The sequence below is a fragment of the Peromyscus californicus genome, unplaced genomic scaffold, assembly GCF_007827085.1.
Source record: "Peromyscus californicus insignis strain IS unplaced genomic scaffold, ASM782708v3 Scaffold_6__1_contigs__length_162567912, whole genome shotgun sequence".
Lineage (NCBI taxonomy): Eukaryota > Metazoa > Chordata > Mammalia > Rodentia > Cricetidae > Peromyscus > Peromyscus californicus.
Genome location: NW_026294584.1, coordinates 13,657,897 through 13,675,724, shown reverse-complemented (window position 1 = coordinate 13,675,724; position 17,828 = coordinate 13,657,897). Strand labels below are relative to the sequence as shown.

At 40.0% G+C, this 17,828-nt stretch overlaps 1 protein-coding gene across 16 annotated transcripts in view; it reads right to left on the bottom strand.

Annotated features, from left to right (window-relative positions):
• Positions 1 to 17,828, bottom strand: part of Adam22 (ADAM metallopeptidase domain 22) — a 228,123-nt gene that overhangs the window by 6,758 nt on the left and 203,537 nt on the right. For 2 of the 16 annotated variants that reach the window (XM_052720758.1, XM_052720760.1), the window contains 5 exons: positions 14,046 to 14,146; positions 13,646 to 13,712; positions 11,352 to 11,462; positions 9,233 to 9,319; positions 3,759 to 3,882 (listed from right to left, as the gene is read on the bottom strand). In XM_052720758.1, the coding sequence (XP_052576718.1) occupies positions 3,759 to 3,882; positions 9,233 to 9,319; positions 11,352 to 11,462; positions 13,646 to 13,712; positions 14,046 to 14,146 (490 nt within the window). The other 14 variants (XM_052720761.1, XM_052720763.1, XM_052720767.1 and 11 more) reach the window with 12 other exon arrangements.

Sequence of the window (17,828 nt, the reverse complement as noted above, 5' to 3'; positions counted from 1 at the left end):
TTTAAAATATTGTTTTTAAGCTGCCCATTTCCTTTATTTTCTCCAGTATACTGCCAGCTAGAACAGCGATTCTCAATCACAGCTTTGCAAACCTATCTGCAGAAAGGTGTGTGTGTGTGTGTGTGTGTGTGTGTGTGTGTGTGTGTGTGTGTGTGTATGCACATGTTCATGTGTGTGCACATATGGGGGGTGCACATGCATATGCATGCCTGTGCATGTGGAGCTGAGAGGCCAATGTCAAGTGTCTTCATACATGATTCTCCACTTCATTTTTTGCGATGGAGTCTCTGAACTTGGGGCTCATGGGTTTGGCAAGTCTAGTGGGCCAGCAGCCTCCAGGCTTCCCCCCTGCTTCTGCCTCTGCCTCCTCAGTACCGGGATTATAGGTATTTACCACCACATCTGGCCTTTTACATGAGCACTGGAGACTTGAACTGAGGTCATCATGCTTGCACAGCAAACACATTCCCAGCTGAGCCATCTCCTCAGTCCTGATATGCAAAAGTTTTAAAATCCACACCAATTAAATAAAAATCTCACTGGTGGGGTTTAGCTTTAAAATATTTTGGAGCTTTTCAAACAATTCCCATGCACAGCCAAGGCTACGAAGCTTGGCTCCATCAGTACAAACACCATCCCCATAAACATTACTGTGGGCCCATGATCAGGCCATGACCTTTCCTATCACTGACTCCTATAAGACTGTTCCCTAGGAGCTGACATGTTAGAGTGGAAGGATGCATGCCTCTCCATCCCTCCCTCTTCTTTGCTTCTACTATCAATTCTTTATAGTGGGGCTGGCCAGATCTGCTTTGTGCAGTAATTGCCTTCATGGACTGCAAACAACTTTGGTACACTCAGACAGGCACCTCAGTTCACCAGACAAGGGGCTTAATTTTTAAAAGTCTGCCAATGAAATATATTGCCAGTCTATAGGACTCATACAAATATTTTGTATAAGACAAAAAAAGTATGATTAGAGTGGCTCAGCTTATGTTTACCTTCCATCCAAATCCCATTTTAACAGGATATATGAGCTATTTCATGGCATGTAAATTTGGGGGAAAGAAAAGGAGACAACATGATTAGTATTTCTTTCCTGTTTTGTTTTGTGAGACAGAGTGTCATGTAGCCCAGGTTGGCCTCAAACTCACTATGTATCTGAGGCTTGCCTTAGTCTCCTGACCTCCTTCTACCTGTCAAGGGCTTTAGTCAATGGCACCGTAGTTGAGTTAAGTATATCTTTCTAGGTAGGTTACTTTAACATGCTCACCCAAACCTTCCTGGAATTCTTGTTCTAACAGAAATTGTAGCATACTCCACAGGCATGGAAAAGCCACTTGAGCTCCCTACCTCAGGCCAGGTTTATATATCTTTACTATTAAACAGATCTACACTGGAGCCGGAGAGATGGGTTAGTGGTTAAGAACACTTGCTGCTTTTTCCTTCCAGAGGACTGGAACACCCATTTCTCCTGGGGGAACTGTCATTTTCATGAGTTCTCATATGTCAGCATTTCTAATAGTCTACACTATGCCATGGTGACAGCTGAGAGAACACCCCCAGCTTGATGGAGCAAAACAATGATGTAGACAATTTACGTAGAAAAGACATGAAGTGCTAGACTTCCAGCTCCGAGGAGAAGGGAAGGACAACAGTACCTTGCTTATCACACAGCACATCACAAACAACTGGATTTCTATTAACAAAGCCTGAAAATTGAGCTCTGGGAATCTGAGTTTGTTGTGGAATATTCCTTTCCACTGTGTGAAGATGTGTCACTGTGATTGGTTTAATAAAAAAGCTAAACGGCCAATAGCTAGGCAGAAGGTATAGGTGGGACTTCTGGACAGAGAGCTCTGGGAAGAAGGTGGAGTTGCCAGCCAGACATGGAATGACCAGGGCATGATGGAGATAAGGTAATGAGCACGTGGAAGAATGTAGATTAAAAAATGTGGGTTAATTTAAGTTAAAAGAGCTGGTTAGAAACAAGCCTAAGTTAAGGCTGAGCTTTCATAATTAATAAGTCTCCATGTCATCTTTTTTGTGAGCTGGTGGCCCAAAAAGAAAAGTCCATTTACATGAGTTATTCTTCAATTTCATCTTACATCATTTCCAGCATTGACATGCTGAAGGAGTTTTCACAATGAACAAAATGTCGTTTCTTATTTGTATAGACTTTGTGATTGCTGTATTTTTTTTTGGTGTTTTTGTTTGTTTGTTTGATGGTGGTGGGTTTTTATTGTTGTTATTTTACTGGCCCTGGGTTGATCAAGCCAAAGTATAAATGACCAACATTACCTTGAGCCCCATAATTTTGATTCAGGATCTGTGAGGCTCTAAGACACCTTCAGATACTAAAATTCTCAGAACCCTGTGCTGGATAAATCTGTGGAGGCTGCAAAAGTTTCACCTTTTGACGTAACTGGCCATGAGAGGTCTGGACATCAGTGATTATTCTTTCGGGTTCTGAGTTTCACTGAAACCTCTGAGGGCTGGTCTGACTTTCCAAATTCTACTTTATACCAAACTTCACAGAATGAATGCACTGGCGGAATGTTGTGCAACAGGGTATACTGACTAAGACGTAAGAGGGATTTAATGTTTAAATAGAGTTTCTGGTAAATTATGTTTTTATCATAAAAATGAGTATCTCCATATTTGTTTTTGAATTTGGCTTTCTGGGGCCAGGAAAGATGGCTCAGTGGCTAAGAGTGTCCCATGGGAGGCAGCTCACAACTGCCTGCAAATCTAGCTCCAGGAGACCCAGTGATGCCCTCTTCTGGCCTCCATGGGACCCACACTCATATGCACATATCCTCACACACATGTTCACATAATTAAAAACAATAAATATAAACCTTGTTAAATTTTTGAATTTTTGGAGGCCATAAGTACAGCTCAGAATTAGAGCATTTTTTTTTCTATCAAGGTAGCAAGGCACTGGGATTAAATCCTCCTTACCACAAAACTAAGTTGATTTAAAAAAAATAGAAAATTCTGTTAAATTTTACAATACACTTTGTAGTATTCTTTCAATATGACAGGTTTCTTCAAATATTTTTCCTTGCATATAAATTCTACCCTTGGTACTAAGACACTAATGTGGTTTTCTGTCATAGATTCCTGTTTCTGAACTCCTATTAAATTGTAAAAAGCCAGCGAGAGGCCTGAGCAATCAGACTGGACATAGAGAGAGAACTAATTCACTTAGTCTCTAGAATTCCAAGGCAGGGGTATTAAAAAAGATTTTTCAGAGCCTCATAAAGCAAAATACATCCTTTTTTTCAAACCTAGAGTTGAGTAAAATAATAATGAAAAATAAAGACGTAAGTATATAGTAATAGGCCAGGCGTGGTGGCACATGCCTTTAATCTCAGCACTTGGGAAACAGAGGCAGGTGGCTCTCTGGGTTTGAGACCAGCCTGGTCTATGGAGTGAGTTCCAAAACAGCCAAGGCTATACTGAGAAACCTTGTTTAAAATATATATATGTGTGTGTGCATGTGTGTGTGTGTGTGTGTGTGTGTGTGTGTGTGTGTGTGTGAATATATATATATTTTTTAACCAGGCATAATGGTGCATGCCTGTGACTCCAGCACTCAGAATGTTGAGATGAGGATTCTCACGAGTTTGAAAACAGCTTGGGCTACATAACAAAATTCTATCTCAAAAAAGGGGGGGGGGATATATATAAAAAGTAAGATCAAAGATAACCAATAACAACCAAGTATAAAGCATGTGGGAATTTCTGTGTACCCTGGCACTCTGCCGGTTCACTGTCTTCTCCTCATCAGGAAGTGGAGGCATCGGATATGGGTATTTTCTGCTGGAGGCAATAGACCCAGTTGATGAAGAAGGAGACTTGGCAGGAGACAGGGTCCTGAGATGTCGAGAACATAAGAAATAAATATCATGTCATGCCTGGTATCACTTTTCAAATATCTAAAAAGCAGATTCAGAGCAAGCCCCCTGACATCTATGTTCACTAAGTATCTACAGCAAAGCTTTCACTACTGGGGAGATAACTGTCATTGTGAAATGGAATGCTGTGATTTTGACTTCCTAATCCACAACAGCGATGGAATGTCTAACTGGTACTACACAGATCATTCTCTTAAACTACAAAGCCAGTAATGAAATTTCATTTACAATAAAAAGGTAACATGGAAAAGGGGAAAATATTCTAAGAGCTCATAACAGTAAATTAAGTAAACAGCATATTGACATTCTACTTTATTTTACCCCTTAAAATGCTTCTCTAAGTATAATAACCTCAAAATAAAATCTTGAAGCATAAACCACAGATATATTCATTGGTTGCTAAGTCATACTCTACACAAAACTCATGCATTCCGAGGCCCATGTGTTAGTTGTGAAGAACAAAGGAAAATACAAGGGTTTTAATATCAAATTAGTAAACATGCAAGCGGTAAGGAGTGCAGAGTTCCAGCCAAACAAAGTCTGATGGGAACATACAAAAATGGTCCACTTCCTCCCTAGCTCGGCATTTCTGGAAGCAGCAGCAGTCTTACACTGAAGTGGTTTGATGTTCCTATTACAACTGCAGCACTTGTGACTGTGCTGAGCACGCTAGGAGAGCCATGGTTGCCCCTAGTTTATGTGTGAGAGTTCGGATGCGAACCCATTGAACTGGTTAATCAAGTCCTCCATGGCTTTTCTAAGATGCTGAATTCAATCTAACACTTGAAGATGCTTTTTCCTACATACTCTGAGATCTAGATAAACATTCTTAATTGATTTTAAAAATCAGGAGTGGCCCCACTCACTTTTAAACCTTATCTCCTAATGCTCCTTCTGTTTTTTAAAATTACTCAGGGTGGCTCCCTACCAGGAACTGCTGCAAGGCAGCCAGAAAGCTACTAGGCTTCTCTTATGCTGATGCTCTCCATACTGGAAAGGTGGAAGTAACTAAGAGTAATAGTATTTCAATTTCTCTTCAGTTCTAAAAGAGCAACACACTGCTACATCTTGTATATGTGTGTGTGTGTTTGTGAAGATGTGCATGTGCATACAAGTACATGTGCACAGTGTATGCTGTGTATGTAGGGCAGAGGGCTCTCTGGTATTGCTCTTCAGACACAATCTACCTTATCTTTTGAGACTATGTCTCACAGGCCTAGGGTTAAGCTAGGTTGCCTGGCCATGAAACACCAGGGATTGGACTGTGCCTATCTCCCCAGACCTGAGATTTCAAATACAGGGCACCATCCCTAACTTTTTTTATGTGCGTTCTGGGGGTGGAACTCATATTGCACAGACAGTATGCTACCAAAGAGCTCCTGATACATAAATTTAAATTTAAAATTAAAAGGTTTTTTAAAGTAAATTAAAAACAAATAGGACCATGGTTGTTAGGAAACAGACTCAATATGTATAAAATGAGTGTAAAACTTGCATGCAGATGCTTCTAAAAATGAACCTGATTCAACTTTTTAGCCAAATCATTATGAGATTTAAAAGAATCCAAGTTTAGGAAAGGTGGTCAGATATACAACCAAATCTTATTTACTCTAAGGTCATGGAAGCTAAATTCTCATTTTTGTTTACTGCAGCGTGTGTGTGTGTGTGTGTGTGTGTGTGTGTGTGTGTGTGTGTGTGTGTGTGTGTTCATAGCATGAGCTGTTGTTGGCTTATAATGTCATAGCCACATCAGCCTTAGCTTGACCATGGGCTCAAATGACCAACACTGCACACTCAAAACCATTCCAGTGCGAGGTGGCTAAGCACCCAGTCTTGCTCTGAAGCATCTTCACATGGGCACAAACAATAGTGAGTTAAAACAAAACAAAGCTGGAAGTGTTCTTCAGAACCCCACAAAAATGGCTCTGCATGACTTCTCACAGCAGAGCTTTGGGGAATTTATACTTTGGACCCTGAAGGGAAGAAGAGAAACCAAGCCAGACATTTCTAGTGGTGGAAAGACAGGAAACAGATTCTGGTGGGTGGATGGAAAAGCCCAGAGCAGCGATGAAAACGAAGGGAGAGAACAAGGCAGGGTCAGTTAGTTTTGGGAAAATAAACTGACGATCTGTCACAACTGCCGGAGGAGGGCCTTCAATTCTAATCTGGCTTCCATTTGGCCAAGAGTCAGCCAACCTCATTCACTTACAAAGCAACATGAATTTCTGGATTCTAAATATTAGCCATTTATCCTCATGACATTTTTTTTTTTTTTTTTGGTTTTTCGAGACAGGGTTTCTCTGTGTAGCTTTGCGCCTTTCCTGGAACTCACTTGGTAGCCCAGGCTGGCCTCGAACTCACAGAGATCCACCTGGCTCTGCCTCCCGAGTGCTGGGATTAAAGGCGTGCGCCACCACCGCCCGGCTCCTCATGACATTTTTAAGAACCATAATAATGACAGTGGGGGCACCACAGGATTAGGTAACGAAGGTGTGCTTGTCTACCAGGGGACTGTGATGCGTCTTGGGACTATAGCCGACTAACAGGGCTTCTTTTTAAAGACAGGCCTGCAAAGCAAGGAGGAGGACAAAGAGCCACTCCTTATTCACTTGGGTTCACATGCTAATTTTACAGTAATCTGCTCCAGAAGGATTGAAGTGTCCTGGGTCAGGATGTAAGCTTCATACCCTCTACAGCAACCACCAAGAAATGAGAGGGAACAGATTTGTGAGTCAGGGCATCAAGCTCTAGCTCTGCTTCTGACATTCATGAGATGTGCTACTTTGGGTAACTCTTCGCATCCCAGTTTCCTCCATCTACAGAAAGGAGCCAAGAATGCCTACCTCTTGTGATGTGAGAAATAGAGCAGGCATTTGACACCCTTAGTTTCTATAATTCTCTTGCAGAGTCAATGTGGTTTCCATAGATCATGGAAATGGACTTTAAAATGCTGATGAAATGAATAATCAATTGGATAGCACTCAAGAGCATGGACACTTTCCAGGGACGTGAAAGGCAGAGGTCACCACTAAGGGTGGCAATCAATGATTTTCTCTGATCTCACCTGCACTTTTCCAGTGGCCTGAATACATTGGGAGCACAGTTAGGGCAATCACTGTCATATGGGAGCACAGCTGAAGCCCTCCTGCGGGTTTTGCAATATGTCCTTGTAGCTCTGGGATACTACATTTTCATTGGCAAACCAGTTTGCTGCTGTCACTAATTCTCCACTACATGTTGGTAAGAATGTCACACCCCCACATGGTGTTTAAGAAGGTGACCTGTGTCCTCATCTGTGGGTTCTGTCAAGGGAGCTCAATATAGGGTTGGTGAAGTCCAGCCTAGGTGTGAACACACTTAGGCCTATGCGAGGGTTGGTTTGGATGAAGAGAGAATGCTCTCTGTTGTGTCAAAATCATGGTGCTCAGAGCTGGGGCTTATCTTAATTATTCCCCACTGCCACTGAAATCCAGTTGATCTCCAAGTCTTACCAGCACAACTTTTATTAATCAAAAAAGACAGTAAAATCACAACCATCCACGAACTTTACCATTTAAATGAAAATGTAGATTTTTTTGTAATTAATTCCTAATGTGACTCTGTGCTGCAGGTACTAACATCTCTGATTAAAAGATGAGATAAAGGAACCCTCTCGAATTTCCCTCATAGCTTGGCTCGTGCAACCAGGGGTGCTGAAGCATTTCCCCATCCAAATGGTGGTCAGCCAGGCAGCTTCTGGGCAGACTCGGGGGTGGGGAACTGATTTTAAAAACTGGGGACTCTCTTGAGTTACATCAACTCCTCAGCTCACCCAGGGCAGGTGCATAGACTCTTCCGGGGTACCATTTCATAAATTACTACTATATAAATGCTGTCAATTTAGAAATAAAAGTCCTGACTTATGTAGGACCAAACTCATTCTGTTTTGGTTCCATGGATGGTACAAGTTACAATCTGCCCAAAAGCCTGATAAAGAGAAAGAAAGAAAAAAATAGGACTGCAGGTGAGCCAAGACTCCAAATAACATCCAAAGCATCTTACCTGTCTTCTTGATGCTGGCCATCTTGGGAGCTACAGGTGAAGGTGGGATTGTTTGAATGTAAGTGTATGTGTAAATGCGGTTCAATGTGGGGAAGTGTTGGAGAAGCAGAGGGCAGGGAAGGAGAGGAGCATGGGCTGTAAAAGCAGGATATATTTTCGTGAGCAGGCAGGGGTTATGCTTTCCCTTGGGGTATATGCAAAAGTTATGGATCAAATTAAAATGCAGGTAGGTCTAATCATTTTCTCAAACTACACATAACTAAACTGAATGGTACACTGGAAGAGAAAGTCCACCTTATATGGGTGCTGAGAGTTAAATATACGTGGCATATTTTCATATCCGTTCAGTGCTGACCCAAGTTATGGCAATAAGGAGCACGAAAACTCAAGCTGTGCTCGAAAGGGGCAGTGACTGAGTCTCTATTTCCTCTTCGCATTAGCTTTCCACAAAGTAGTCAGATATGAAGTGGGCATTTACCTCTAGGTAATCATTTACATTATAAAGAGTGGGGAGACGCCATCCAGAGGCTGCATGGGAGATTTTCTCTGATTTGTAATACGCGCTTCAGGGAACTGGGGAAATGGATTGCTTTAGAACGTAGGAAGTTCTCACGGCTAGTCGAGTGCTTTCTATCTGCTTCCTGCTTTTGAAACATGGAAGTCCTCTACTGCTTTGTTAAAACTTTATAGACTACTCTTCTCAGCACAGCCCCAGTGCTAGCAAATGGCTCTATGGGACAAAGAAAGTTAAGCTCACTGCGTGCTACCATAATAATATCTCACTGTTTTCCAGTTCCATCAAATCATTGTTTCTGCTTGAAATAAAATTCCAGTTTATTTTCTTTGCATGTTTTTCTATGCACTATGCACTCTTAGATAATAAGCAGGAAAAATATATTATGAAACTTCTAGACTATGGAAATTAAATTGTTGAGGTTAATAGTGCTTCTTTATTAGTGGAAGGTATGTTTCATGCCCATAGAACACTACACAGCATAAAATGAAGAGGAAGCTACTAAAAAGCTCAAAGAGGTGACAGGGACATGCACTAAATGGCAACCCTTTCAAATGGCTTCATTTGAAACACTGAGAAAAGAACTTGACTCGCTCAGGAAGCCCAATCACATCAAAAGGCAGAAAATGAACGAGCCCCTTTCCACCTACAGGAACTTGTATTAGGAGATACAAGAGAGAGCGAGCCAGTCACACTACAGTACGTGTATGCGCTGGGCAAGTGTGGAAGGAGGGTAAGTTAATTTATCAAGTACCTACAGTACGGTCCTTCAGTGTTTCTATTCACATCTTCTACCCACATAGCTACATTACAGGCTCTTTTGAACCATGGGTTTAAATACCTGCGGGAAGCAATGGAGGGACAAAGAAAGCAGAACAAGATAGAAAATCTGAAAATACACAGCACAAGCTTAGCCATGATGTTTTCACCCTCCAAATGCAAGTGACTACGGCAAATAAACCAGGATGGACACCGGGCGACTGTGAGGCAGTCTACAGAATGGCATGGAAATAATCTCAGCTACAAGGCACAAGGCATTCTACAATGTATTACACTTCTAGGAAAGCCTCTTCCAGTGGCTTCTCACTGTCAGTCAGAAACTCTTTTTTGATCATCAGTCTCATGAACCCACCTCAAAAGCAGCTTTTTTCCCAAGCCACTTCTCAGCTGGCTCCTTGGTTTTCAAATAATATTGGTGCTTTTTGAAAATATTCAGAGTGGCTGTAATTCCAATCTGGAATTTAGGCACATAAAACCTCAAGACAATTTAAAGGAGCCAAGTTCTCTTTATAGGTTAGAAATGTTTTTTACACAACCACTGTTTTACTCTCTCTGAGAGTCTAAGAAGGAGTCAACCTGAAGTGCTCTCCACTTGGCTTCTGTAAGGAGCAGACAGAGTTCTGCACCACGATCCCGGAGCCCTCAAGCACATTCACTACAGTTCAAGTAGGCCTCCACGATCTTGACTTAGTGATTTCATTGAAGCCCCGCCCCTTCCTCCTCTTTGTCACTCCAGACTAAAATGTGCCTGATGGCTTTAGGAAACAGCCCTCAGAAGTTGCTTTCCAAAAGAATGGCTGCCAGAGAATAATGCCAGCATCTTCCTGACGGGTCTGGCAGCGGCACCACCGAGACGGCCGTGCAATCTCAAAGGCAGGAAAACTGGAGGTACAGTTGTTGCTTTCCATGGAGCTTCTTTGAGTTTTATTGTGGAGCCAAGCAAAAACACATCCCCTTAGGATATTTGCTCTTATAAAACAACATTAATTTAACAATCTCAGCATTGGAAGAATTTGGAGGTTTTACTGGACTTGCTCATCTAAAAAGTAGCTCCATGGTACTGTAGTTAATGAAGATCCAGTTTATATAAGATTTGGAAACAAATCTGGTGAAATTATAAAACATATTAATTTTTAGTTAAGACTTGTTTCTTTCCTCCATATATAGTCTTTGAGTTATTTATAAATATATTTAAACCAAAACTACTATATTTCCAGTTATACTTAAAAACCAGATTATTTCTCCACAGCCCTTTCCCTCATTTTGAGCCATTAAGAAAGCACTCTGGAAATAAAAATTTTGATTCCACCCTGAAAGAAGGGTTCCGTTGATTTTTATGCTTATAAGACCATTTTTGCTAAGATACATCTCCCGGTTCAGGAAGAACTCACATTAGTTTTGCCTTTAGCCACAACCATTGCCAACTTGCACTTTTCACAGAGATAGCCAATCAAAATCTGCGTGAACATTTCCAGTGGGACTTGGAACAGAAAGAAAAAGTCCAAGAGCAAGTGCAGCCGCTGATGAAGTGAACGGCCTCAGAACAACTACAGGAAAAGCTCATGCAGCGTTGTCGGGAGAAACACTGCCACACAGCAAACTCAGTTTCCCACAGGCAGGAAGCGACTTCCTGGGGGAGACCTTTGTTCCTTTCACTGACAATCTCGGAAATTCAAAGGACAGGTGCTATGGCTGATCCACAGAAGTTCCAAACATAAAGTTGGACTTGCACGTGATGGACCTTTGCCTCTGTTTCAGTTCTGTGCTGTAGAGCTCTGGGGGTCTGGCATGGTGGCTAGAGCGATGGGCCTTTAGGAGACTACAATAAACCTGTCTATTTGGCTTGACTTAGCGAGACTTGTTAGTGCAACATGCAAAAAAAAAAAAAATGCATTGGACAGGATAGGAGAACCTCTTCATGTTCTCCAGGATGGAAAGCCAGAGGAAAATCAGCTGCTGCTGACCGGGTCAGGAACACCACTGAGCTGATATAGGGCTCAGTCAAAGATCAAATGACCCTGCTCTCAGCCAAGGAAGGGACTTTGAGGGAGATTAAGTGGCAGCCCAGAGTGAGGGGGCAAGTGGAGACTGACCTGTGATCCAGACTCCCTGTCTGGGGGCTGTCAGAGCCCCCTGGGCTTATGGCTTGGGATGGGATTGTCTGGGCGAGGGAGTGCCCAGGCTCAGGAGCTTGGGGCTCCCTCCTGTAAAAACACAATATATAATACAAAGTCTAAGCCAAAAAAAATTATTTTTATATTGTGAACAACAACAAGGAAGATGCAAAATCTTTGAGTGGGAAAACAATATAACCAACAAGGACAGTTAGTGTTTTGCTTTTTAATTTATGGAGCATGCATTGGTGCTGCATGTTTTAATCCGGGCCCCAATTTTTCATCATCCTTTAGGATAATGTGGTTCTAAAGGGGGATGATCAAATAACAAACCTGAAAAAGTTCTTATTATGAAAAAAAAGATATGCTTCCTGTGGCCATTCTTCTCCTTGCATAGTTATGTAAAAGGTAGTATTATATTATAACCAAATGGTATGACTTATATAGAGAAAGTATAAAAAGTTGCTAACATAATTCTTGATATACTATATATCAGAAATTCATATTTTCAGAAGTAAATAAATGTGTACGCATGTATGTATAGACAGTTCCCATACAAGAAAGTTTCTGAGCATGGATGGTCAGCTTCACAAATGTGGCTCCAACTAATTAACATGAATCATTCAGCCAAATTCAGAAAATTCTGGAAAGTCTGAGGGAACCTTTCTTCTTGACTGAAAAACTTCTATTATACCATCACATTAAATATTAGAACTTAATTATATCACAGGCAAGATTTCTTAAAGGCTATCCACAATATAATTTTATCATGTGATATGAGTAGAATTTTATACATTTTAAAAATAAATGATTGCCCTAGAAAATATTTTATGATTATTAGTGAATATCAAATGTTCTCTGGGTCCTGATCCCATTGCTTTAATATGCTGCTGAAGTTTTTTTCTCCTTAGCAGCTGTCAAAGTCTAGTCATAGAAATACTAAACACTCCACAAAGGAAGTTCCAAAGAACATTTCACAATTGTAGCTGTAATCTTATGAGCAACCAGGATAAGCTGAGGAGTCCTCTTACCAGGTGGCCTCATGCAAAACAAACCAAATAACATTCCAGGAAGAGTTTATCTGCAGTGAGCCCTAAAGCACCCAAGCACTTTGGGAATGCAGAAGATAAACTCTAGTAGATTAGTTATTCATGATGGAGGGCTATGATGCCATTCTGGACCATGCAATGGTATCACTTGAAATTGCTATTATCTCTAAGATAAAAGTATCCTCTAATAAATGTTGATAAGCCACTTACAAGACAATACCATTCAGGTGGAAGGTCCAAATTTCAGGGCAATGTTATTACTCCTAGACTGAAAAAGGCAGGGTATATGATGGAGAAGCTAATGTAAGTTTCTAACAAGCAGTTAACAAACACCTGCTACTCAGACTTTTTAAGTAACACAGAGATCCTGAGAACAACTACTGGTGGAGTGAGACATGAGCAGAAAATTTCAGGCGTCTTGGAAATGGCAAGGGTAATTATAATTTCTTCTAGTGGCCAGGTCAGTTGGAAAGAATACTAAGGGTGCGCTTTACCCTATGAAGTGGGGTAAGGGTTTGTGGAGGCAATGCTTTGCTTGCACTTTCTCAAGTGAAGAAAGAAACACCACCAAAAATTGCATGACGCTTACTTCATTATAAAGGACTTTAAATGTAACTTTCAACCCCACTTTAAAATCAGGCTATCATTTAAAACAGTTAAGGTGGCATTAGTGACAATGATTCCGATAAAGAGCAAGTTTAGGTAAATGGCCTTTTAAACGTCCTCAAGAGGAAAACTTCAAAGGGAAGCCCTTTCCATTAGTCTGAGAGAATGCTTAGAAAGCAGCCATGGAGACCCCAGAGTGGTGGCTTCAGACTGTGAGCATTGGCATGCTCTAACACAGTGAGGATTCTCCCTAGTGCTTCCAGGGGAGAGGAAGGGTGACCCTTTGAAATGGTTGGACCCCAGTGATGAGAAGAAAAGAAAGCTATCATAATTCCCTTCAAAGAAAACCAAAACACCACAATGGCAGGAGACTGGAGGAAAAAGCCCGCAGCAAGGGTGAGACCCCCACTATCAGTGAATATTGGTATGGGCACAGTTGCGGAGATGCCTATGTAAAAGAGAAAAGCCAAGGTTAATTTTCATAGGGCAAAGAGAATTAAACAGACAAAACCAAGTCCTGAGGCATGGTAGGTGACTCTTTGACTATCTGCTTAATTAACAGTCATCACTAATAGCACACGACCTTCAAATGCCTTTCCCATTAAATGTACAACTTACTCAGTTGAATTAGATCGAGGTCTAAATCTTTTGCCTCTGATTTTCTTTTTGTTGCCTCCCAGGTTACCTGAAAAAGAGCATTTACAGCTAAATTTTCATATGGATACATAATTGCTTTGTGCATAATTACATGGTGCTCGTAATGGATGTAATTTATTACCAGCATTGCCTCCAAATGTGGGCCTCTGTGCAACTGCATGACCTTCCAATGTTTCCTACCTATTTAGCTACTAAAGCCACAATTTCCCATCAAGAAAACTTCAAAGAACAACAAAAACCAACAGCTGGTCTCTCATTCTAAACCTTTTTGTTGAGAGAAGAGCTAAATTGCTCATAGGAAAGAATACATCCATAGAGGGACCCAGAAGACAGATCTTAGATTCTGAACACTGTTGACTACCTTGCCAGGAGTTACTTCGAGGTCTCCCATTTTCACAGATGTCTGAAATATGTTTTGTGTCTGGAATCCTTTCACTCCAGGAATGAGAGAGTCCATTTGACCTGAAAGTAGAAGTATTTACATATTGTTCAAAAATATAACCAAATAAATATTTTGGAATCACTAAGCAAAATTTGTAAGCATTACTGTACATTAAATAAAACAAATCAATAAAAAATCTGAAATGAAAGAATGAAGAAAACATGAAAGTCTTCATGAAGAAGGCAGAATTACACAACATTCAATTTAAGAAAAGTCAAATACAATGGAACCCCATTACAATAGTCATAAATGGAAAAGTAGCGGGATATAATGCAAGCCAATTTACATTCTCCAGAACACAGCAACCAGGGAGCAAATTCAGCAAGTATTACAATCATATAACCCCAGCAGCAGGGTTATAATGGGGTCCCACCATAGATGTTTCTTAATTGTAAAGCAATGATTTCCATTCAAATATTATGAGAACATGGACTTTTAAGAGATTACATAAAATTTGCCCAACTGAACCTGATTAATTTTATGAAAGTAATACCCAATTAATAAAATTATTATCTGAGAGTTGGTATTTTTCTACACAAATATGCCTCCAATGAATATAATGCATGTCAGTTAACTGTCCAATAATTGAACTGAATCAGTTCTTTATCATGGAGATATCTCTCACAAAGCCCATGTACCATTGAGCCCTTCTGCTATTTGTATCCTACTATTATTAAATGAATTAGGTATAAGAATCAAAATTAATACACCTACCTTACATCATAAAATGAAATTTCATAATGAAAAGAATGTGACAAACCTGGTCTGGAGCCTAATAATTTGATATGCTTTTGACTGATGAGAACCTATTGTACAACTTCCCAAAATCTGGGGATTAGTCCTGCACATTATAAAGCTCCTTATTAGGAACTGTAGAAACAGCACTATGCTTAAGCCACTGTCCTTTGAATCACTCTGGTTAATTACTAATAATATCAACTTGAAAAGGAAGGAATCTCCCAACTGAAAGCAAACAGAACTTGGCACAGTTAATACATACTACTTTCCTATGTTGGAACTTCTTCAACATCATTTTCTAATGACAAAGTCATTCGTATTTTGTATGAAAGGCCAATGAATGTTCCTAGAACTCACTGATTTCTCCACTTTTTACTGCTATTTAATTTAAAATTCCATATTTGACCAAGCAAATATTTATATCAGAGCATGCCAGTAGATCCCCAGTCACCCTCTCTTAGCCAACAGGTCCTCGATAATAAATTAAAAGAGTAACTTTTATACTCTATAAAGTGTATGCTGTATCATATACTACCAGGCTCAAAACCAGCACTACTTTTGTTTTGAGTTCAGTTAGCTAAGAAATGTGTTTAAGAAAGTTCCCAGTGACTAACTGTTGTGTATTCCTATTCAATGCCTCCAAGGACTGAGCACCAAGGCAGGTTGTTTTACGGATCATCCACTCCATCCAGACTATCAGAAGAGACCATGTTCCCTCTCAATAAACTAGTTCCTTCAGTCTACAAGTAACAAGTGTGCCCAGAGTTATGAGTGGATCAACTGAAATGCTTTCTCCATCCCTTACACCTCAATGGGAACTTTAAAGACTGTTTTCTCCAAGGGTATTTTAGTTGCCTTTAATGGTATGTAGGTCCTGCCCTGCGAAACCTATTTAGTTCTTCTAGTCATTTACTGTCAACTGACTTTTAAAAAGGTGTCATACATCTTAAGATGCTAGAACAAGAATATGTCATTAGAGTTTGAGACATAAATAATATAGTAATCCTACCTATACTTAATTTTTCAATTAAGATCACAGTTATAAAGTCTACAAATAACCATTCCAGAAAAAAATCATAATATTAAACTATACAATTCACAGAGAAGCAATCTTTTTTTCACAGCAAGCTTAGCTTTGAAATATACAAAATTAAAGACTATTCAATGCAGCATTTATATTACCAATTTATCTTAATTGCCTTTATTGAAGCATGACAGTACCCCTTTTCTTTGACTACCAAGCATGACATAAAGCCCACCATGTAAAAATATTTTCAAATACTATGTTTTGCTTAAGTCATGTGTAACATGACAGGAAAAACCCTGGGGTTTCTACACAGATTCAGAGTTGTTGCATTTTGTTTCAATTTTGTTGCCTGATTTTATAGAAAGTGGTTCTGAGCATATGGCATTTTGAAGTGGAGTAATCAAAGAACAAGGGATACTATTTTAACATTCAAGAAAGAAGGAAGAAGTAACCAAACCTGCTGCAAAATAATGAAATGTTCTGACTAATGGAATAATGTGTGATGGAACAGGTGGAAATCTGAAAATGCGACAGAAAAGCAGACCTCTTCTTAGAACTAGATGCTGAGTTTGTGCTGACTCCAGGAGGAATGTCGCTATAAAAAGAGTCGCCATCTCCAGGCTTTTTTACATAATCTCCCTGCGGTAACTGTCTAAGGCATAATAAACATTTCAGAGTCAGAAAACAGGACACACACATGAACACAGACATATACAAATATTATTTCAGGAAAAAGAGAGGTAGGGATAATGGTCTACGTGATCAAATCTATAACATATGAGATTATCAATAAATGCGACAAGTTCAACTCCTTCTAGCTGCAGAGGTCAGAAATGCAATCATGAAGTCTTGGCAGGCTGGATGAATAAAGCCTTGCTTTCAGGAGAAATATGGAAAGATGAGTTATTTTCAGTGCAACATCACCCTACCTGGAGATGTTAACTACAATAATTTTTTCCTTTAAAAATTGATGTTGAAGGTGTGTTTAGACATTCCTTGCTCAAATAAAGCAGGCTTTTTTTCAAATGTAGTGAATAAATTATTCATGATTTAAAATATATGATAAATATTCCCTTGACTTAGTTTTAAAAGATTTGATTGCTTTCAGTTATTTTACAATTAAAGCCAAATAAAACCTTACTAGAATTTGGTGTTCAGTTTGCAGCTTCATTATTTAAAGGAAATTTAAAAGATTCAAATTTGAATCAAAAGAATAATTCTGTATCATACAGTAGAACGTGTAAAGGAATGTAACTTAGCAAAGGAAGAAAGAGTTGAAAAGTAGCTGAGTTTCTTGGGAGACTATGGAAAAGCATCTATGACAGATGGTGGTGACACTTCCTATCTCCACCACAGCAGGAGGGGAGCGAAAGACAGGGCGCCTGCTTAACCATTGCAGGACTGAAGCCACTTGGCTCACTCTGAATGAGCTAAGACAGCCACAGTCTAGCTACTTCTCCAAAAGGAACTGGAAAGAAACGCCCAGTACCCCCGACAACTCTGCCCACAGTCAATGCAGACATTTAATGTGTGGCCTCAAACAGCCAAATGCATCCAAATCACGACTAGTTTCACTCATGCTATAGGTGGAGGTGTCAAAGCTGGAGATGGGCTAAGAACTTCAAACAAGTATACGTCACTAAGTCTCCAACAAATGCATCTGCTCCCTAAGTCCCTTTCAGTTCAGTTTCCATTAATGACCTTGGTGGTTTGCAGACACTGTTTTAACTCTCAGAAACCCTTTGCAGATGTCCCTTGATTATTTTGATTCCTATATCGTTGTTTAAAATGCTTAGTTGTTTCTGATGAACATCCTCTCCTAAATTATTTGGACAGCTCCTATATTACAAATCAGAAAAAGATTGTTCAGTGGGTATAAATAAGACATGTACTTTAATTTTAATTTGCGTGACTTTATCTAGTTCTCCATACACTAA